Source organism: Megalobrama amblycephala, linkage group LG15, assembly GCF_018812025.1.
Source record: "Megalobrama amblycephala isolate DHTTF-2021 linkage group LG15, ASM1881202v1, whole genome shotgun sequence".
Taxonomy (NCBI): Eukaryota; Metazoa; Chordata; class Actinopteri; order Cypriniformes; family Xenocyprididae; genus Megalobrama; species Megalobrama amblycephala.
In genome coordinates, this window is record NC_063058.1 from 4,246,982 (window position 1) to 4,270,253 (window position 23,272).

The 23,272-nt window shown below is 39.3% G+C and overlaps 1 protein-coding gene, 1 long non-coding RNA gene and 1 pseudogene across 3 annotated transcripts; 1 reads left to right on the top strand and 2 right to left on the bottom strand.

Annotated features, from left to right (window-relative positions):
* Window positions 1-9,257: 9,257 nt before the first annotated feature.
* On the bottom strand, window positions 9,258-12,564 carry LOC125246575. Of its 2 annotated transcripts, XM_048157533.1 has the most exons (4): window positions 12,424-12,564; window positions 12,156-12,307; window positions 10,866-11,011; window positions 9,258-10,742 (listed from the first exon to the last, which is right to left on the bottom strand). In XM_048157533.1, exons 2-4 carry the CDS (start codon window positions 12,274-12,276, stop codon window positions 10,116-10,118), a joined length of 894 nt encoding a protein of 297 aa, XP_048013490.1. In that variant the 5' UTR covers window positions 12,277-12,307; window positions 12,424-12,564; the 3' UTR covers window positions 9,258-10,115. The 2 variants fall into 2 exon arrangements, with proteins under 2 accessions (XP_048013490.1, XP_048013491.1); XM_048157534.1 differs by lacking the exon at window positions 12,424-12,564 and having other exon boundaries at window positions 12,156-12,342.
* On the top strand, window positions 12,212-15,297 carry LOC125246686. The gene is made up of 3 exons (XR_007179941.1): window positions 12,212-12,351; window positions 12,438-12,634; window positions 14,941-15,297. It is a non-coding gene; the product is annotated as an uncharacterized LOC125246686 (long non-coding RNA).
* Window positions 15,298-19,853: 4,556 nt separating this feature from the next.
* On the bottom strand, window positions 19,854-22,095 carry LOC125247995 (annotated as a pseudogene).
* Window positions 22,096-23,272: the final 1,177 nt, after the last annotated feature.

The following is a 23,272-nucleotide window of genomic DNA, read 5'->3' on the forward strand; positions in this document are numbered from 1 at the left end:
CCGGTGTTGCCCACCCTAGTGTGGAACTCATTTGCATAGCATAAAGTAGAGTGTTAAAATAGTGTCTTTAACATTTTACTCATGTTATTTCTTTTCCAAACCTCTTTCAAATTATTTAAGCTTAGGGAACAGATGCACCAAACACACTGAAGATTATCATCCATGGAGTGGGTCTGTCCCAAGACCTGTGAACAGTGCAGTTTGCTTTGCAGATGGAGTGGATGTGATGCAGTTTAATCAAATAAGGCCTCCAAACATAGGTATGAATGGATTTAGATAGATCTCTGTGGCCTCTCTTTATTTCAGTAACGGCTGCTCTATCCAGGGGGTCCTGAAGGAATTTTTATGGCAGTCCTTGCCTAAACTTTAGGAATGAGTTTGGTGGTTAGAGTCAATGTATCGTCCAATGAGATGTCCTCTCCTTGGTTTTGGTGGGTGCAGAAGGTCCCCCTTTCTGCTCTGGAAGAGGTGTCTGGTAGTTGTCCCAACATCTTATCTGATGTTGCTGAACATTTGTTTATATTCATTCACCAAAGATCCAATCACGGTGTGGCACATCTTCTTACACACCAGCAGTTAGAGAGGGGCCCTGTCGTAAACTGGCCCCTGGAATGCTATCTTGACTGTTGTTCATAACATGCCAGTTCTCTCCATTTTTTTTATGATGGAGTTAGTGATGTAAGGCCAGACTACAGGCTTACAAGGCAGACACTAACACATCTGTTCTCATTCCTGCGTGACCATTATGATCATGGATGGGGACATGAGCTGGAAGTGCTTGTTTTTGTGTTCTGGTTGGCCAGCGCAACTTCCTATCGGGTCGTATCCAGAGCCTTTGATATTCCCCGCTCCACTGTACATGAAATTGTTCACCGTGTGGCAAATAAGATAGTTTGCAAAAGAGCCCAGATGATTCATTTCCAAGCTGCAGAAGAATTGCAAAAGGTTGGAGATGGGTTTGCTCACCTCGCTGAATCTGCAGCTTTCAAAAATGCTGTAGGAAGCATTGATGGGTGCCAAGTGAGAATCAAGCCACCTAGTACAGATGCTCAGTGCTACCTCAACCGCAAACTGTTTTACTCAATTCAGCTCTTAGCAGTTTGTGACCACAGAGGCAAGTTTTTAGACATCTTCGTAGGATACCCAGGTTCAGTTCATGATTCCAGAGTTCTGAAAAACAGTCCACTATTTTGCCAGCAGCTTTACCCACCTGAGAATTTCTGGATCCTAGGGGATGGCGGGTATCCCTGTATATCTCAGCCAATCGCCCTAATTGAGCAGAAAACTCTCTTCACATCTCACATTAAAATCTTCTTACATCTACAATTCAAGGGTGAAACGATTTCATAAACGCATTACAGTAAGATTTCATTTGTTACTGAAACACACTGAACAATACTTGCACTGCATTTGTTAATTTTGGTTAATGTAGATCTCAACATAATACATTTTAAAAATGTAAAGACTTTTTTTTGTGAATTTGAACATGAAAGATCTGTTAGCTGTTATAAAAAAAAACTGCACACTATAAAATCTCTCATCATATGCTCTTCAAGACATCAAGACATTTCTTGAGCAAGTTGGATCTACACAGCCCTTCCTCCTCTGTGTTGGAGAAAAGAGGAGTAGCATTCAGAAGTTTTACATCATCCTGGACCAGAAGGCCATTCCCTGCATGACGCAGACAGCTGTTGCAGCCTTTGATGAACTCTTTAAGGCGCACTTTGTCTTTGTGTCGTATGATGAGGCCTTGTGCATCTTCTACACGTTCATTCAAACAACGGTGTATGGCATTGATGTGGGCATTGCCAAGGAAAGTCCAAGGGTCAAAGAAATCCGTGTGAGAATTCACAACACTGAGGTTTGACTCCCAGCGCCCAGCGTCTTGCTCAAATGTTCTCATGCTTCCTTTGCAAGGTACACCACAGAAGTTATTCAAGTTTGTTTCAGCATCTGAAGTTTCATCATGGTTTGTACCCAGGGCATTCATTACGGTTGAAATGTGGCGAACCTGGATGTTCATCTGTGTTTTATACATATTATGGGTTCAAGAAACATATTTTGGGAGTGCACAGAGACTGTGTAGCCTCAGGTACTGCTGAGAACGTTGGTAGTGGTATCAATGTTCCTGTTTCTGATACCCTAACTGAGGATCCTCCAGTCACTTTTCAGACTCCTGTTGAAAATCGGCAACTAACGGATATGTGTAGTGCTATTGTTGCTCAAGTACAAGCAGCTGGAGTCTCTGAAAATACTGTTCAATGTTTAGTTGGTTCAATGGAAGAACTTGTAAGTGATGTTCACGCTCAAGCAAGAGACACTGTTCTAAAATGTCTTTCATCAGAGGTGCCTTTGCAAACCCTAGACAAAGTTAAAGAATGTTTTCACCAGCTAGAAAATCCTTTCTCTTGCCTTAATACTGAAACAAAGAGACAGAGACACTTTGAGAAAAAATGGAAAATTGTTGAACTGGTGGAATATGCTCTTGGTGTGCGCTATGATGTGCGCAAAGATAAAACTACAGGATTATACAGTTAAGTTCCTGTCAATGACAAATTTGTCTATGTGCCCATTTTAGGAACTCTTGAGTCTATGTTTACAAATTCTGAACTTTGCCACTTTTTCCAGCAGGTTAAAAGTCATCAAGATGGTATTTACAAAGACATTAATGATGGTTCTTACTTCAAAAAGCATATGTTATTTGGTCAAAAAGAGCATGCTCTTCAAATACAGTTATATTACGACGATTTCGAACTGCAAATCCACTTGGATCCAAAAAAGGAATACACAAACTTGGTTGTTTTTATTTTATTTTAAGAAATTTGCCCCCCAAGATCAATTCTGTTTTAATGAACATCCATCTTGTGGCCCTTTTCCATTCAGTAGACTTGAAAAAATATGGCTTTGAACCAATCTTACAGCCTCTGGTAGAGGATCTGAAAATTCTGGAATCAAAGGGAAATCAATGTGCCCTTCTCAGATACTATGTTACAGGGTTCTGTCATTCAGGTTACTGGTGACAATTTAGCTTTACATGGACTGCTTGGTATGGTTGAGTCGTTCAGTGCAACCTACTTGTTGCCGGTTTTGCTTAACTGACAAAACAAAGTTGCAGTCTATATTTAGTGTAGATGACCCAGATTTGATAATTGGAACAAAGGAGCTATATTCAGAACATTGCAATGCTCTGGCACAAGATCCCACTCTTGCACCACTGTTTGGCCTTAAGAGAAGTTGTCCACTCAATTCATTACAGTTTTTTCATTCTTCAGAGAATTACGCTGTTGACATTATGCATGATATTGCTTGAAGGGGTTGTGCAGTATCTGTTTTTAACACACTAGTTTTGTACTTAAGAAGTACTAAATACAAATTTTTTGTATATTAAGTACAAAATTAGTGTGTGAAAATAGAGCACTTTAAAACATTATAAAAATGTATTTTTATTTTTTTACCTGGGCAGTTTTTCCCCACTTACATCCATATGATAGTCCCCTCCCCTTTAGGTCTCTGGCATCACCAACTAAAAACTAACTAACCCTTAAAAAAAATGTATATTACAATTATGCCATGTCTGCTCTTGGTCAACAAAAGCTGCAGTGATGTTATGCTTAATATTGGTGCGTCCATGGGGCACATCAAATCTCATAGCTGCCAGTTTCTCCTGGAGACCTGCATATAAGCTTATATCATTTTCATAGAACATAATCAAACAAATTTAGCAATAATTTATTTTGCCACTACTATGGGTGTATACATTTTAAATGGCTGTGCCTGTGACCACATCAGTGGACACCTTTGCAAATATTTACAATTTAATTTTTTTAAAGCAATTATTAGTGATAACATGATCATCAACATCCCAGTGTTGATGCTATCATTTGATTTCCTTTACAGATATATTCAGAAGTGTTTATCTCCAGGTAACATGTCCAGTTACTGGAGTAAACGCAGAAAAATTCAAAGAGGAGTTGAGCAAGATTTGCAAAAACTGCAGTCAGCATCTGTAGAAACAGATGATGAAATAACTGAGGAGAGACTTGACTGTCACAACATAAGCAATTTTGAGGAAGTGGCTCTTACAACACCAGAGTCCAACAATAGAGTGGAGTCAGTATATGATTGAACACTAAGCAGCAGTGAGGGAGGAGCTAGTGAGAGCTTTGCTGGGAACACAGAGGACAGCAATGATGAAAGCACAGATGAGGAGGATAATATCAGAGCATTACTTTCTGATTGGGCTGTCAGGAAACAAATTCCACATTCATCACTGACTGAACTACTCAAGATTTTGTGCAACAAATTACCTGAATTAGGCCTTCCTAAAGATTCACGGACTTTGCTGAAAACAAAATCAGTGGTGGAAATAAAAGAAGTCTCTGGGGGGACTTATTTTCATGCTGGCATTGAACACGGTCTGTTGTCCCACCTCACAACATCAGTTCATCCAATGTGTCAGTCAGTGTCCCTGCAAGTTAATATAGATGGCCTTCCTCTATACAAGAGCTCAAACTCTCAATTCTGGACTGTTTTAGGCCTTGTAGAAAACTACAATGATGGGGTCCAGACAAACAAGTTGCCATTCGTCATTGGGATGTTTTTTGGGGAGAAAAAAACAGCCAGTCTTGATTTCCTACAAGACTTTGTTGAGGAAATGCAGCATCTTGAAAAAGAAGGTTTCTTTTTTGAAGACAGAAATATTAGGGTCCAGATCTCTGCCATTGTTTGTGATGCACCTGCAAGGGCCTTCATCAGAAATTCAAAGGGTCACAATGGGTACTATGGATGTGACAAATGCTGTCAAAATAGAGTTTACCACAATAACTGTATGATCTTTCCAGAAACAACAGTCTGAGGTCCAACCATGACCATTTTGATTCTCTTTCTGAGGACTCGCACTACAGTGGGAAAACACCTTTAGAATCACTGTCCATTGGTTTGGTGACATCATTTCCTCTTGACTACATGCACCTTGTATGTTTGGGGGTAACACGTAAACTCATCTCTCTATGGCAGAAAGGGCCACTGAAGACTCGTTTAGGTCCAGCGTTTGTCAGAAATGTTTCTTCACAACTGACAGAGCTACGACCTCATGCGCCATCAGAAATGAACAGAAAACCGAGATCTGTAATCGAGTCAGACCGCTGGAAGGCCACTGAATTTCGTACATTCCTCTTGTACACTGCACCAGTCTGTTTAAATGGAAATATTCCAAAGGTGATGTATGAAAACATCATGCTGCTTTCAGTTGCTACGACCATCTTTCTAAGTCCATCCTTTGTGCAGACTACGCAGACTATGCTGGAAACCTCCTGGTTTTGTTTGTGGAAGCACTGCAGCAGACTGTATGGAAAAGAAACCATGACTTACAACATGCATTGCTTGACTATTTTTATTCATGATGTACAAGCATTTGGGGTACAGGTCCTTCTCAAAAAATTAGCATATTGTGATAAAGTTCATTATTTTTCATAATGTAATGATAAAAATTAAACTTTCATATATTTTAGATTCATTGCACACCAACTGAAATATTTCAGGTCTTTTATTGTTTTAATACTGATGATTTTGGCATACAGCTCATGAAAACCCAAAATTCCTATCTCAAAAAATTAGCATATCATGAAAAGGTTCTCTAAACGAGCTATTAACCTAATCATCTGAATCAACTAATTAACTCTAAACACCTGCAAAAGATTCCTGAGGCTTTTAAAAACTCCCAGCCTGGTTCATTACTCAAAACCGCAATCATGGGTAAGACTGCCGACCTGACTGCTGTCCAGAAGGCCATCATTGACACCCTCAAGCGAGAGGGTAAGACACAGAAAGAAATTTCTGAACGAATAGGCTGTTCCCAGAGTGCTGTATCAAGGCACCTCAGTGGGAAGTCTGTGGGAAGGAAAAAGTGTGGCAAAAAACAATGCACAACGAGAAGAGGTGACCGGACCCTGAGGAACATTGTGGAGAAGGACCGATTCCAGACCTTGGGGACCTGCGGAAGCAGTGGACTGAGTCTGGAGTAGAAACATCCAGAGCCACCGTGCACAGGCGTGTGCAGGAAATGGGCTACAGGTGCCGCATTCCCCAGGTCAAGCCACTTTTGAACCAGAAACAGCGGCAGAAGCGCCTGACCTGGGCTACAGAGAAGCGGCACTGGACTGTTGCTCAGTTTTGCATGTCATTCGGAAATCAAGGTGCCAGAGTCTGGAGGAAGACTGGGGAGAAGGAAATGCCAAAATGCCTGAAGTCCAGTGTCAAGTACCCACAGTCAGTGATGGTCTGGGGTGCCATGTCAGCTGCTGGTGTTGGTCCACTGTGTTTTATCAAGGGCAGGGTCAATGCAGCTAGCTATCAGGAGATTTTGGAGCACTTCATGCTTCCATCTGCTGAAAAGCTTTATGGAGATGAAGATTTCGTTTTTCAGCACGACCTGGCACCTGCTCACAGTGCCAAAACCACTGGTAAATGGTTTACTGACCATGGTATTACTGTGCTCAATTGGCCTGCCAACTCTCCTGACCTGAACCCCATAGAGAATCTGTGGGATATTGTGAAGAGAAAGTTGAGAGACGCAAGACCCAACACTCTGGATGAGCTTAATTCAATTCAATTCAATTCAAATTTATTTGTATAGCGCTTTTCACGATACATATCATTTCAAAGCAGCTTTACAGAAAACGGATGTCAACATTACAATTTAAAGAATGTAGTTAGCAAATAATATACTTTAATCACTGTTAGCAGTTTAACTGAAGGTAGAAGCAAAGAGCTCCTGGAAAATGAATTACATTAACAATAAATTAGGATATAGAGATTGTGCAATGTGAATGTTGATCCAGATGATTGCGTCTTCTGAAGTCCTCGCAGGAGCTGGCGCTGTCTCTTCACAGGTGATGGTCATCTGAGGTCTTCTTAAGAGGCTGGATCCAAACTGAAGCTGATGTACTCTCTAGTCACCTCAGGGCGGGTGTCCCGAGGTAAAACAGAAAAGCAAAAGGAGAATAATTAGCGTAGCTGCTGTTCATAACTTTAAGCAAAGATAGTCATGTGCAGTTGATCTGGTATGAGATGCATTATGTGAATGCTTGGCTAAAGAGATGCGTCTTTAATCTAGATTTAAACTGGGTGAGCGAGTCTGAGCCCCTAACATTATCAGGAAGGCTATTCCAGAGTTTAGGAGCCAAATGTGAAAACGCTCTCCCTCCTTTAGTGGACTTAGCTATCCTAGGTACAACCAGAAGTCCAGAGTTTTGTGACCTTAGAGAGCGTGAAGGATTGTAGGGCGATAGAAGATCGGTTAAGTACACAGGAGCTAAACCATTTAGAGCCTTAAAGGTCAGTAGCAATACTTTATAATCGATACGGAACTTAATAGGTAACCAGTGTAGAGATGATAAGATTGGTGTTATATGATCATATTTTCTTGACCTGGTAAGAACTCTAGCAGCTGCATTTTGTACTAATTGTAGCTTGTTTATTGAAGCAGGACAACCAGCTAATAATGCATTACAGTAATCTAGTCGAGACGTCATGAAAGCATGAACTAACTTTTCTGCATCAGAAATAGATAACATATTCCGTATTTTAGCAATGTTTCTGAGGTGAAAGAAGGCTGTTTTTGTAACATATGAAATATGATTTTCAAAGGACAAGTTGCTGTCTAATATAACACCCAGGTCTTTAACTGTCGAGGATGGAGTAACAGTACATCCTTCTAAATGCAGATTGTAGTCTGAGAGATTCTGTGTACAGGTTTTTGGTCCAATAAGTAATACTTCAGTCTTATCTGAATTTAATAGAAGAAAATTACTAGTCATCCAATGTTTTACTTCTTTAACACACTCTGTCAGTTTGGATAATTTAGAGATTTCATCTGGTCGTGATGAAATATATAACTGAGTATCATCGGCATAGCAGTGGAAACTAATTCCATGTTTTCTTATAATATTGCCGAGTGGCAGCATGTACATTGAAAACAGCAGAGGGCCTAACACAGATCCTTGCGGCACTCCATAGTTTACTATCGTTATCTTAGATTTTTCCCCGTTTATATAAACAAAATTGTGACGGTCTGATAGGTACGACTTAAACCACCGTAATGCCTGTCCCTGAATACCAGTGTAATATTGTAGTCGATCTAAGAGTATTATATGATCTATAGTGTCAAACGCAGCACTGAGATCAAGTAACACTAGTATTGAGACACAGCCTTGGTCAGAAGCTAGAAGCAAGTCGTTTGTAATTTTAACGAGCGCAGTTTCTGTGCTATGATGAGACCTGAATCCTGACTGGAATTTTTCATAGATAGAGTTTTTTTGCAAGAAGGAGCACAATTGGACCGACACCACTTTTTCTAGTATTTTAGACATAAATGGAAGATTTGAAATGGGTCTGTAATTTGCTAATACGTTTGGATCTAATTGTGGTTTCTTAATGAGAGGCTTAATAACTGCTAGCTTGAACGATCGTGGGACGTGACCTAGAGATAAAGACGAGTTGATAATATTGAGAAGAGGTTCTTCTGCTACAGGTAACAGTTCTTTCAGTAGTTTAGTGGGTATTGGATCTAATAAACATGTTGTTGGTTTAGATGCAGTAATAAGTTTATTTAGCTCTTCCTGTCCTATAGTTGTAAAGCACTGCAACTGTTCTTGAGGGGCGATAATTGAGGCTGAATCATAAAAATCTGTCAAAGGTTGTACATTTACAATTTTATTTCTGATACTTTCGATTTTTTCATTAAAGAAATTCATAAAGTCATCACTACTAAACTGTAATGAAACATTTTGTTCTGGTGATATCTGTTTATTTGTTAATCTAGCTACTGTACTAAATAAGAACCGTGGATTGTTTTGGTTATTCTCTATAAGTTTGCGAAGATGCTCAGCCCTGGCTGCTTTTAGAGTCTTTCTATAGCGGGACGAACTGTCTTTCCATGCGATTCTGAAGACCTCTAAACGAGTTTGTCTCCATTTGCGTTCTAGATTACGAGTTTCTCTTTTCATAGCGCGAGTAATACTGTTGTACCATGGAACAGTATTTTTCTCTCTAACCTTTTTTAATCTCATCGGTGCAACAGTATCTAATGTACTAGTAAAAATGGTGCACATACTGCTAGTCATTTCCTCAAGATCATTTGCGTGTTTGGGTACGATGAGCAGCTGAGATAGATCAGGCAGATTATTTGTGAATTTATCTATAGTTGTCGGGAGAATTGTTCTGCATAGTCGATATCGTGGCGCAATTTGACAAATATCATCAGTATGCAGTACGCATGTTACAAGGTAGTGATCAGAGACGTCATCACTTTGCGGTAGAATTTCTATATCAGTAGGATTTATTCCATGTGATATAATTAAATCTAGAGTATGATTAAGACGGTGAATGGGTCCAGTGACGTTTTGTTCGACCCCAAATGAGTTTAGTAAATCTGTAAACGCAGCCCCTAACGTATCATTTGTATTGTCTACATGAATGTTAAAATCTCCAACAATCAGCGCTTTATCAACGTTGACCAATAGGTCTGAGAGAAAGTCTGCAAACTCTTTTAGGAAATCAGCATAAGGCCCTGGAGGTCTATAAATGGTAGCCAAAGCAAGAGATAGTAGCGACTTTTTACTTATATCTGAGAGTGTAACATTTAGCATAAGAATTTCAAATGAATTAAACCTGTAGTTTGTTCTCAGAGTAACATTAAGTATCTCTCTATAGATTGTTGCTACACCACCGCCACGGCCAATCAGGCGGCATTTATTTTTATAACGGTAGCCAGGTGGACAAGACTCATTAAGACCAAAATAATCATTTGCTTTAAGCCATGTTTCAGTAAGGCAAATTACATCAAGACTATTATCCGTGATAATTTCATTTATGATAACTGCCTTAGGTGTCAGCGATCTAATGTTTAGTAGCCCTAGTTTTAGAGATTGTTTTTGTTCAGTAATTTTACAAAAATCTGGTTTGATCACGATTAGGTTTTTTCTAGATCCTTTATTTTTATTGTTAAACCTCACTATTCGGGGAATAGACACAGTTTCTATAGACTGTACTACACTCACATTTCTATCAATGAAGTGGGCAGAACACAGGCTGTGATTTGAGGTTTGACTTACTAGTCATATGGTGCGAAGCATCTTGGAGATGTTCTCTGACAGAAGATCAGCTCCGATGCTGCTGGGGTGCAGGCCATCAGCACGGAAAAGCCTAGGACGCTCCCAGAAAAGATTCCAATTATTTACAAAGAGCAGCTTCTGTTCATTACACCAAGACATCAACCATTCATTTAAAGCAAATAATCTACTGAACCTTTCATGTCCTCGTCGGTACGTCGGAAGCGGTCCGGACACGATGATCTTTGTCGCGGGCGATGTGGCTCGTACCGTCTCGATCAGGCTTCTGAAGTCCTGCTTCAGCACCTCCGTCTGCCGCAGCCTGGTGTCGTTCACCCCCGCGTGCAGCACTACAGCTCCGATGGTCTCAGCACCGTTGAGGATCGCGGGAATCTGCGCAGAGACATCGAGAACACGAGCACCAGGAAAACGGTGACTGCGCACCTTACCTTTGGCTGTGGTAGCGTGGACGTGGCGGACGATGGAGTCTCCGATGACCACGGCGTCGCGTTCTGCCTCGCGAAGAGGGGAGAAGCGGTTCCGTGTCGAGACGTCGAAGACCGGGGGCGGCGGAGGAGAGGTCCTGGTCCGAGGCCTGGCTCGCGTCTTCCGCTGCTGAAGCACCCAAGGTCCCTGGTTTGACGGCGCCGGAGTGAACGAGGGCTGGGATGAACGCGTTCTTGGTGCTCGGGCCCTGTGCAGAGAAACACACGGCGTAGAGGAAGCAGGAGTGTTAATATCGCGCTGCAAACTTACCGAGGGTTGGTGAGCGTCAGCGCGAGAAGTTTCCAGCGCTGTCTGCCGCTCGCGTAGCTCGGCCTGCTTCTCGAGAAGGATCCGGATCTGCCGCTCCACGGCCTCCAGTTCCAACTGCACCGCATGCAGCTCAAACGTGTCCTCACCTGCACACAAAGGTAGAGAAACATCCAATACACTCGCCATTAGAGTAACTTAGATGAAACAATAATATTGTGAGAGAGAAGAGTACAAACGCTAGCGTAGCGTGGGCGTGGCACGCCGCTAATGCTAACGGGCTAAAGCTAGTAGCGAAAGTTCGGGAAGTCGGATAAAACTAGCGATATCAAGGTAATCCAAATGTTTTTTATATAAAATAATGTTGGGGATGTGTTCCCCCACCGAAAAAGAAAGAGTGATAGATTATAAGTTAGATTTTACGAGGCAAAAACAAACAATTAGGAATCAGCTCGACGGAGCTCTAGCTCAAACAATGCGGCAGCAACAAACAGGACGTGACCTTAAGGCCGCTATCGAAGCATCCTGGGCCTCCATAACACCTCAGCAGTGCCACAGGCTGATTGTCTCCATGCCACGCCGCATTGAAGCAGTCATTTCTGCAAAATGATTCCCGACCAAGTATTGAGTGCATAACTGAACATAATTATTTGAAGGTTGACTTTTTTTTTATTAAAAACACTTTTCTTTTATTGGTCGGATGAAATATGCTAATTTTTTGAGATAGGAATTTTGGGTTTTCATGAGCTGTATGCCAAAATCATCAGTATTAAAACAATAAAAGACCTGAAATATTTCAGTTGGTGTGCAATGAATCTATAATATATGAAAGTTTAATTTTTATCATTACATTATGGAAAATAATTAACTTTATCACAATATGCTAATTTTTTGAGAAGGACCTGTACTTGACAACATCTCTTGTTTTCCCTTTGAGAATTTCCTTGGCCAAATTAAACGAATGATGAGAAAACCAAACAAGCCATTAGCACAAGTCATACGAAGACTGTCAGAAAAAGAGACCATGTGAACAATGCAGTCAGATGCAGAGGAGACACTACAAAGACCACATGACAACGGCCCAGTCCCAAATGGTCTAAATGTGAAAGAGCAGTATGCAAAAATGCAGTTCGCTCACTTCTCTGTGCAGATTTGCACTGGGAATAACTGTGTCCAGCTGAAAAACAACGATGTTGTTGTTGTGCAAAACCTGGTGGTCAAAGAACACGGAGAAACCTTAAACGTGTACAAAAGATTTAGGAACAAGACAGATCTTTTTTGTCTATCCCCTACCATCATCACAGCTTGACATTTTCTTGCTCTCTGGATTGAAGGATGAACTTCTTTTTACCCAAGCCACAAATGTGCTACGGAAGTTAGTGTTACTTCCATGCAAAGAGGACTTTGCTGGCATGCCATCACTCCATTTGTAGGATGTGAGGCACCTGTAAAATAAAAAAATAAGAGTTTAACAATTATCTGTAAAAAGGTTTGTATGTTAAAAGATACGTTGAAATTGAGTTTGTGAAATATTTTGTGAAAATTGAGTGACCCTTTTCACCTTTTTGTTTACAGTTCAATGTTTGCTGTCGTCAAATTTCCAAATGAAGAGGACAGTTTAGCTGTCATCTCTGAAGCCTGGTGCACCAAGGAGGGATGCTACTGGCCTCCATATAAGAGCCATGAGAGGATCAAGAGGGCAGTGATGCAGCATGAAAAGCCAAACAGAGACACATGGGAGATACACCCATTTGATTTACTAAAAATAAAAGGTAAGGGTTTTAAATGAATATCAAAATACTAGATGTATAATTTGTGAACATAAAATCAATTAATTGTTATTATTCAGGCATGTGATTGGCTAAGGACAAAAAAGCAGGAAAATATACTGAGACCAGGGGCGGAGCTAGACGTTGTGAACATTCGGGGCTTAGCCCAAATATTTTGCCCAGTGACATTTTAATTTTCTGTTAACAGCTTTACTGTCATTAAAGGAACTTTGTTGTAGAAAATGTTCATTATTTCCCATAATAATTTGTAAAACTATGTTTGGTGTACCTCCTCTAGGGGGGTCTGGGGGCATGCTCCCCCATAAGAAAATTTTGTACATTTTAAGGTTAAATGCATCAATTTGGTGCACTTTGAGAGCTCAAAATTAAGAGCTTCAACCCATGTACAGTATGCAAATTGACCAAAGAAACAGCATTGACTTGTACCTGGACATGAAAGAAGGTTCAAACATCTTTTTAGTTGTGATATTGTCTCAGTCTACATTGTGTTTTAGGATGCCAAACAATTATTACAATAATATAAAAATAATAATATAATAGTGTTTTAGGCCTATATAATTATTCATATGACAGTTATATCCACATATTGTAACAAATGCACTCTAAATTAAATTTAAAAATAAAAAATTACACAACAGTAGACAAAAATTATTTTACACAAAAGTTACTTTGCACAACAGAATAGGGAAATTACAATAACCTACTTTTGTAGTAATTAATAAGATAAATCCTTGCGCTTTTATTTTGATCACCATCACCAGTTGATCTCGTGAGCAAATGTGCGCACTTCTCTTTAAAACACGCAGCACAAACAGACTGTATACTTAATCGCTGTATTTACTGTTTTATAAAGGCACAAAGCCATATCACGGTTTCGATTTTAGTTCGTTGGCAAAATACAACGTTACAGACCAGCTATGTATATTTTAAATTTTCGGTTCATTATGAAACAATGGCGGCAGCACAGGGTCATTGATGGGAAACAATGAATGAATATTTATTTTTTTGGTCAAAAAAGAGAGAGGTTTTCAAAGCCCTCGCCCCACGTCAAATATCCAGATACTTACATAATTGTGATAAATTTAATCCTTCGTAAATTATTATTTTGCAGTGTAAGATAAATTACACTTAACAACTTTAAATATTACATAAATTTATTATGTATTTTTATTAAACTTAGTGAGTGTATAAATCAGCAGCAAAAAGTAATTATTGAAAAAATCTGCACAGTAATTTTATAAAATCTAAACATGTTAATAAAAACAAATTACTATTAGTACTCTTATAAAATTGAATCAGGCAATCATACATTTCACAATTATATATTTATATATGAATGTCAAGAATTCAGAAGTGTTTATATTTATATAGCCTACACTACACTACACTACACAGAAATAACATACAAGTGCGCATTTAAAAGTTCACGGCACAAAGCCAAGAAATGTCGAGCGCACAAATCCTAGTGTTATCTGTCCAACAGTTTATTGATCATTTGTTTCTTCAAAGTTTTAAATTCCAGTTATTGTGCGCGTTTGATGCCGATTCCTTGTGATGTGTGTGATCTAACAAGCACACGGTAGCGAGTCGTTTAAAAACAGCAACAAACTCCAACAATTTAAAATAAAGTAATTTTATGCAAATCCACAGCCTTTTATCCACAGATCAAGCATTATAATGTGAATATATCATATTGGAGAGAGTTTTAACGTGCATCCTGCTGTAACCACAAGAGGCGCGCGCGCTGTTTGAATAACGTTACTGAATGGAGACTATGATTGACAGCCGCAGAGGAGGGAAAAAGAGTTTCTGTAAACTTTAATGATGTAAATAGACTTATGTCCCTCACATTAAACTATGGAATGGCTTCAGATGACTTTGTCACCCAAACTGACGTGAAAAAAGCGGGGGGCGCCGAAAAGCGCGCTGTTTGCATCCCTATAGTGCTAGCAAATACAAGTAACGTTAGCTGCTAAGTTAATGTTAAATGCAGCTTAAACATCCTGCCATAGTGGAAAATCAATCAAAATCGATCATCTAATCAATCGACAACAAAGTCAAATTAGTAACTTATAGGTTATATATAGACACAAGCAATAATACACCCAGATCATCCGATCCGGCGATGTTCTTGTCACGATACAGTCCTTGTTGCGCATCCCGCGATTGTGGTTCCGTCCCGGGTTACCATGGTGACGGCTGTGAGGTGACGGCTGTGAGATGACGGCCACATCCCTGATTATTACTTGTTAAATAAATTAACAAAAACTTTTTTGTTATGTTTTCAGATATATATGACAAGGCCCATGAATGCTTGATTTGGGCCGAAAAGGGCTCCAGCATTGAAACAGAGCCAGAGTCGCATTAGTGGAAGAGAAAGTATTATTGTTTAAGATAAATGGAACCCAAACCATACACTAGCCTCTAATCATTCCCAGGCTAAATCCTAAATTTGACCAGACGGATTCTGAGGAGTCTGATGATGGTGACTATAATCAGCTCCCACCACCACCAAAGCCCCCCACATTTGCCCCCAAAAGGGTCGTTTGTACAGCTCAAGCGGCAACCTCCCCCAGTCTCTCATGAAGCCAATACGGAAGTAACTTCCTAGGGACCCTGTCCCCGCTAGGGACAGGCTCCAAAAGAGAGCAGAATCTCATTGATGCCCATGTTAAACTGGCCAAGTTTACAGCAGAAAAAAGCATGTTTACAGCCTGGTTCAAATTGTGGTTTTGGTCTATACTGCTATTTTTGCCCTTCATGACAACTCTGAGGGGGGTGAATTTTTTTATAACTCATCCGCTTAAATTATATTAAGCTTTAAAGTTCTGCATAATTAAGGGCGTGGTCACTTGAGTGACAGGTAGATGCCGCTGCTGTCTGTGAGCCGTCACTTTACCTCAGCTAATTCCAGCCGCTGAATTTGGCATCTCAGCCGTATTTGTGCTTTTTTCTCGATTATTTTATACAATTATAAAATATGGCTTGCTGCATGATATTCGAGACTGATGTGTGTCTGTGTAGATGTGCTCGCATGCGGAAGATATAACAGACACACGTTGTTGGATCATGGCATTGGCTGAAAGTTTTGGTTGTAAGATTTACTACAATGACAATGGCGGGAGGATATCAAAATCCGACAGCACTGCTTGGATATTATAACTAAAACCGCTGCACTATTTTGAAGAAAATATACTTTGGACACGGGCTCATTTGTTTGTTCGATACGATCGTATACAGTTTTACAACATAAACGCTGCTCAGATTGCATCCTTTCTTGAAGAACGATGACAGAGAGCAGATCATTCAGAAGAAATGTTATGCAAACAATGGACAATATATCAATATATCAATATGGACAAAAAGTTCTGTTTTTTTGTTTTGCAATTTTACCCAAGTGCCACAGATTGGATTCATCTCGCGATCTCTATTTCATTATAAAGGTATGAAGTCCCATTTGATTTTCCATGTTGTTATTTGTACACCCAACACTACTGGTGTTGGAGCATCTATATCTTTAAAAAAAAACACAGTAGATTGACAGTCAGAGGTGTCAAGTAACGAAGTACAAATACTTCGTTACCTTACTTAAGTAGAAATTTCGGGTATCTATACTTTACTGGAGTAATTATTTTTCAGACGACTTTTTACTTCTACTCCTTACATTTTCACGCAATTATCTGTACTTTCTACTCCTTACATTTTCACGCAATTATCTGTACTTTCTACTCCTTACATTTTAAAAATAGCCTCGTTACTCCTATTTCATTTCGGCTTGTTTTCATTCCGGCTTGAGAAAAAAAAACAACTATCCAGATAAATCGCTCCATCCGGATAGAGTGAATTTGATTGTGGTTGGATGAGAAGTATAAACATACCATTCTAACATCCTATTGGTTTGTACGCGATCCATCGCAGCTGGACATGTCACAAATCACGTCACACTCCAGCAAGGTGGACAGTGTTGGGGGTCGTTACTCAAAAAAGATTATTTCTTAAAAGTTATTATTTCTCCACTACTGGCTCATTTAGGCTATCAAACGGGTGCTTTCTCTTCGTCCTCTGCAAATTAAGCTAGGTAGTTCGGTAGAGACGTTTGAATAAATTAGCGTATACACCGGTTTTTAAACTTTTTTTTTTTTTTTTTTTCTACCTTTTTATTTATGTGACCCATAGTCCTATACAACCATGTAGCTAAACGAGCCAAAACGAATTAATTTAAAACGAAACTGAAGGTAAACCTGCGTTGCTCTCATGGTGTTATACCTCTCTCTTTCGGTGAAGTGGAGCATTGCTCTTACTAAATGGCACGGATTGCACTATGGACTATTGTACCTTTTATATATAATTTTTTTTAAACTGTATTTTATTTTTTATAACGAACAAGCTGCGATGTCACGTTTCCAGTGTTTTGTTGTGTGCGCGTGAGGCGCGGGCGCGATCAAACAGCTGTCTTTGCCGGGGACTTGCCTTATCGTCATGGCAACGCTTCGTGGCCAGGTCAGATTACGTGAGGCTCTGCGTTCCATTCGGAAGGGCTCATCCCTATGCCCTAATCCCTATAAAAGGGTTTACCCTCCGGAGGGAGAGCTTCGAAGGGATGAAGGGTGTAGGGGTCAAAAATACTCCTTTTTTAGAACGCACTTCTGCGTCATCTTAACCAGACAGTCAAGGAGGATAGATCGCGCAAGCTGCGCCCTTTGTTTAACGTTAGTTTATATATTTATTTATTTTTGGTTTATCGCACCATAATGTAGCCTATATTGTGTCTATGTATTTGTAACATTTGAATGGACTGATAAAGGGAGCTGTAAAGTATTTTTGTTGAAGTACAGTGTCGTTTTGACCATAATAATGTACTAAATCTAACTCGTATAAATATTACAGTAGTATAGAAAAATATTATACATACATTTATAGGTAAAATCGAACTCCGAGCCTCCTGTACCCATTCTGTGATGACAAACAACTTCCCTGTGCAAAGGATCATGGGGGCCCGAAGTGTCCATCAGTTGTACCCTTCGAAATCCTTCATTCCGAAGGGCCCTTTAATGTGGCCAGTTTTGAACACTTTGGTTTGGAACGACCCTTCAATATGGCGGCCATGATTGTTTTCACTCCGAAGTGCCCTTCGGAGGGCGATATATCCCGTTTGGAACGCACCGAGAGTTTGTTGCCGTTTGTTGGATGCTCAGCCGACCAAACAAACGCCGATTAAACATGTTCAGTCTGGTAAAAACAGACTCCAACCAATGCCAACAGGGTTATCACACCTATCCAACAAACTCCAACAGACGAGTTTGTTGGCGTTTTTTGGTGCGATGTGAACTGAAACAGCTGAAAACTACCCGCATTTGGCGGGTGTTAATGTCAAGCCCTGATTGTTACTTAGCCTGCCCTGGGTACACCAAAACTACCAACATTTTTCTTGTCCGCTGCCCTCACAGATACCTGCAGTTAAGTTTGGATGTACATTTACATTCCAATAAAGGTTATTGATGACATTTTGAGGAGGTGGAGTGCTCAATAGACCCCTGTGGCGTGGCCTAAGCTTTTGTCCTTAATGGCATTTTTTTCCTTACATTACTTTTACTTTTATACTTGAAGTAGTTTTGAAACCAGTACTTTTACACTTTTACTTGAGTAAAAAGCTTGAGTTGATACTTCAACTTCTACAGAAGTATTTTTAAACCCTAGTATCTATACTTCTACTTGAGTATTGAATGTGAATACTTTTGACACCAGTGGAAATAAAACAATGTGTGCAAAGAAGATCCTTGGTAAGAAGTTACTAGCAGGGTGTCTTAATGATTTAGATTTACAAACTATAATCCAGATACTCAAAATTAACTGGATTAAGAGTTGTGCTTCCAATAATGGATTACCATGGATTTGGATCACTAACCTAATATTCAAACATAATCAAAAATTCTTACTATCTTGTAATATTAAGTGCAGAAAATTACCAATCAAACTCTTGAATTTCCACAAACAAGCTCTAGATTCCTGGAAGATGCTTTCAATCATAATCTTTCCCCACACACATGTATTATGTGGAATAATGAAAATGTAACAAATCCCTTTTTTAACCCTCTGGCCCTCTTCGTTTAGGAGTCACACTTGCCTTCTTTACGGTCAAAAGTGACCGAAGCCTTAAAATGTAACTCCCCCCCCCCCCCCCCCCCCCGTCTAGGAAAACCAATGAAATATATTTTTGTTCCATAATATTTTTTGATTATTATTTAGAATTTTGAGGGTATTTTATGATATTTTGCAATATTTATGAATTTTATCATTAGCTATTTTTCCACATTGAAAATAATACACAATTTTTTTCTAATATTTTTTTAAATTATTTTTCAATTAAAGCAGTATTCCATGTTAAAATAGAGTCAAGGCATTTAAAATCCAATTTTTTGAAGGTAGATTATTGAAAAGAAAAAAGGAAAAATATTTGTAATGCCATGTTGTAACCACTAGATTCCTATAGTTCTATATGATGTGGCTTATAAATTGCCTAGTGTTTTTAGACAAAAATACTTATTTTTATTGAGTTGTGGATTTGGATTTATGCTTATATATTCTCAAAGACTACTTTTTGTCAGAGATATTTACTTTTTGTTAGGTATTTTTGGTTAGATAAGTATCAGGTTTCACATTATGATCAGTCAAACATTACAATCTTGTTAGAAAGGGAACACATAGAAAGCATTTTTGTTACTAGGTATTTGATAATTAAAAAATCTATCAAAATAAGGAATGGATAGTGATAATTCAAAAAACTTTATACAAACATTTTGCAATTAATTGATATTTTATTCAATGTAATTCAATAAATGTTAATGCTGTTTGCTTCTGAAGTTTTATTAACAGCAAACACATAATAAACTAACAACAACAACAACAACAACAAATACAATCATTATCAAACAGTAGATTTAAAAAAGAGGAATAAAAATGCATTAATAATAAACAATTTTAACTATATACATACAAACTGTAATTATTTTATGCATTGCTGCACATGCAACAGATATCAGGAACACTTGTTACGCTAAAATAAGAGCAAACACAATAATTATCAAACAGTAGATTTAAAAAAGAGGAATAAAAATGCATTAATAATAAACAATTTTAACTATATACATACAAACTGTAATTATTTTATGCATTGCTGCACATGCAACAGATATCAGGAACACTTGTTACGCTAAAATAAGAGCAAACACAATAATTATCAAACAGTAGATTTAAAAAAGAGGAATAAAAATGCATTAATAATAAACAATTTGAACTATTTACATGCATTAATAATAAACAATTTTTACTATTTACATACAAACAGTAATTATATTACACATTGATGCATATGCAACAGACAGTATTACAGTGTCTCTTGCACACTGGAAGTTTGCACTTTATGCAAAAACTGCTGGTTTTCACATCCTTTGGCCAGCACATTTGGCACCTTTTTCTTTTTTCTGACTGAATGGAATGAGCCGTGGAGGGACCAGCCAATGACACAGCCATGGAGGGAGCAGCCGTGGAGGCACAAGCCGCACAGGGAGAAGCCGTGGAGGGAGCAGCCGAGGTGGGAGCAGCCGTGGAGGCACGAGCCGTGGAGGCACGAGCCGTGGAGGGAGCAGCCGTGGAGGCACGAGCCATGGAGGGAGCAGCCGTGGAGGCACAAGCCGTGGAGGGAGCAGCTTCCTTATCCATTAAATCCTGCACATTTCTTAGGAAGCCCAGAGAGGCTGGTGTCCGAGGAATGTTTTGTCTTCTTTTCATGAAGGGGTAGACCAGCGCTTTCCCCAGCTCCTCCAGAAAATTCCTCCTCATGTAAGTTTTCCCCTGTCCCCAGGTGGGATTGATTTCACTCCACAGCACAAATGAATTGTAGGCTGAGACATCGATTATATTGAAGAAGAGAGCCATGGGCCAGCGAGCTGTCTTCCGTCCACATGTGTATGTAGCAACAGTCTGGAATATCACACACACACACACACACACGCACACGCACAAAATTTTAATAAATGTCATCTAGTGCAATTTACTTTTTTTTTTTAAATTTTTTTTTATTTCAAGTTCAGTTTACCATTTAGCTTCGAACAGATTTTATCAAAGACTATACAATTATTATTAGCAGTGAACAAATGCAAAGTAGCACATACCTTGTCTAGATTGTCCACTCCACCTTTGGTAGAGTTGTAGTCCAGAATCATTTTTGGTTTTCTGTCCGCACATTCACTGATTGCTGCATCCTTGTGTGCAGTGCTCATAAGAATCACGTTCTTGCTCTTTTTTGGGCAGTAAGACACGATGGTGTGTGTTTCGGTGAATGCAAACAAAGATGAAAAACGAGTCCTGTTTGTTCTCGTCACCAATGCGCTTGGGAGCTCTGGCTTGTTTTTTCGCACAGTTCCTGTCATCCTTAGTTTTCGCTGTAAGAGCTCTGTGCCAAGACCATATGAGGTGAAAAAATTGTCACACGTGACAATGTGCCCCTCAAGATCACGTAGCATTTCAAGCACCACACGTTTGCCCAGGTTTCGCTCGTGTTGTGTTCCTGGGGGTTTGCCAGTGTACACCTGCATATTGTAGCTGTAGCTGCTTTTTGCATCACAGGCTGCCCAGATTTTGAGACCGTATTTGGCTGGTTTGCTCGGCATATACTGTTTAAACGGGCATCGGCCCCTGAACCCAATCAAGCATTCATCTACAGTTACATTCAAGTCAAGATTATACATAATGGGAAGCCTTTCTACCCATTTTTCCCACAGTTCATGGATGGGTGCCAGCTTGTCTGTTTCCCTTCTTGCAGCTCTTGTTGATTTGTCATCAAAACGGACCACACCTGACAATCTCTCAAAATCTTTCAATGGCATGGTAGCCCGAAAAATTGCTCTCCCCATTTCACCATGCCACAGGCTTCGTGTTGCCTCATCATGGGATTTAAAAACTCCGGCAAGGATGAGAAGACCAATAAAAGCTTCCATTGTCATCCAGTCAATGTCACTCCACTGATCACCAAACACTCAACGCCCCTCTAAATTCGTCATTCTAACTAGAATGTTCTGGATTGATCTTGGAAAATACAACTCAAATGTTGATTTTATGTCTTCAGCTCTTGAACAGGCATACCTTGTAGGACCAGGTGTCTTTCTGATGATCTCCTCTGCTCGTGCTCTTCCTGGTGTTTGTGGTGGAGGAGACGAGCTCCAAAGTATTTCCCCATTTTTAGAGCGAAAATCTGGATCTTCCTCAGGGCATTCCTCCTCTGAATCCTCATCTGAATTCTGCTCCTCTGTGATTTCAAAATGAGGGTCAGCCTCTGTACAGTCTTCCTCTGCATCAGAAGTGTCATCTGGTTCTCTACTTTCTTCATTTTCACTTGACTGAAGCAAGTAATCCAGTGTCTCTTGAGCAGTGTATCTTCTTGTCATTTTGCTGAAGAATGAACTGAGGCCAGGTCTTCACTGTTTTTGGCGTTATAAAACAAATTCTCTGATTGGCCTAGTGGTTACTGGGGGAGAATATTTGATCCTTTGATCTTATAGTAGCCGTGGCAGCAGGCAGGGAGAAAGGTGATTGTTTTATAAACAAATACTGTGATTGGCCTGGAGTGTGTTTGTTTGTTTGTGTGTGTGTGTGTGTGTGTGTGTGTGTGTAAGAGAGAGAATGAGTCTCTTTTGGATTTTTTAATTTATGATTTATTGATTTTATTTCAATAAATGCAGTCCTACTTTGATGCATTTGTGTGTGTGTGAGAGAGCAAGACTTTTTTTAATTTTTGGGTTTTATTTCACATATTCTCACAATTTGGTCTGTTGTAGTATTACTAGCTCATTTGTGTGCATGCGTGCGAGTGTGTGTGTGTGAGAGACTTTTCAATTTTGGATTTTATTTCACAAATTCTCACAATTTGCTCTGCAGTGTTACTAGCTCATTTCTGTGTGTGTGTGTGTGTGTGTGGCAAATGGGGCAGATCTTCAAGAGTCTGCATGCTGTGAAGTTTGACGTTTACAACTGTGTGTGTGATTGCTCTGGACTCTACATCAGAGAACCAGTCTCTTTTAAGAGCGTCAACATCACAATTTAATTTGCTAAATAGGCAGCAACTCACACTAATGACCCCTGACATTGAAGACTTTACTTATTTATTTAATTACAAATATGTGAAACATTTCATTTTTAACTTGACTGAACCTTTTAGCAATATTTCTGGTATTGAATAAACTACATTTATACTTGACATTTTGCTTATTTTACTGGATTACTGATTCTTGAAAGATAAATTGTGTTTTAGTTTGCACTGACACATGAATGAACTCATACAACCTTTTAACATGTTTCTTTGTATCATTTTTGTTACAGTTTTTATTTTAATACAAAGATTATCTGGTAAAACAGTTAGATTTCTATGCACTATACAATGCGGCGTCTGAACAGGACTTTTATTTTGGAGTGACGACATGACGTCATAAGACTGCGATCCTGCATCTGCTGTGATTCTGCTGAAGAAAGGTTTGTTTTAAGAATTTAAGCTGTTTTAATCGATAGAAACAGTTCAGTGATTTATAGTTATAGTGTGTTTTGTTTTAAACAAGCGATGTGAAATGA

What these genes read in the sequence shown, in the direction of transcription:
- LOC125246575 (XM_048157533.1), bottom strand. Translation starts at nt 12,276, where the DNA reads ATGCCAGCAAAGTCCTCTTTGCATGGAAGTAACACTAACTTCCGTAGC. An exon ending in AATGTCAAGCTGTGATGATG is followed by an intron (nt 11,012 to 12,155) that starts GTAGGGGATAGA and finishes CTTTGTGTGCAG; the next exon opens with GTGAGGACACGTTTGAGCTG. An exon ending in CTGACGCTCACCAACCCTCG is followed by an intron (nt 10,743 to 10,865) that starts GTAAGTTTGCAG and finishes CCGTCAAACCAG; the next exon opens with GGACCTTGGGTGCTTCAGCA.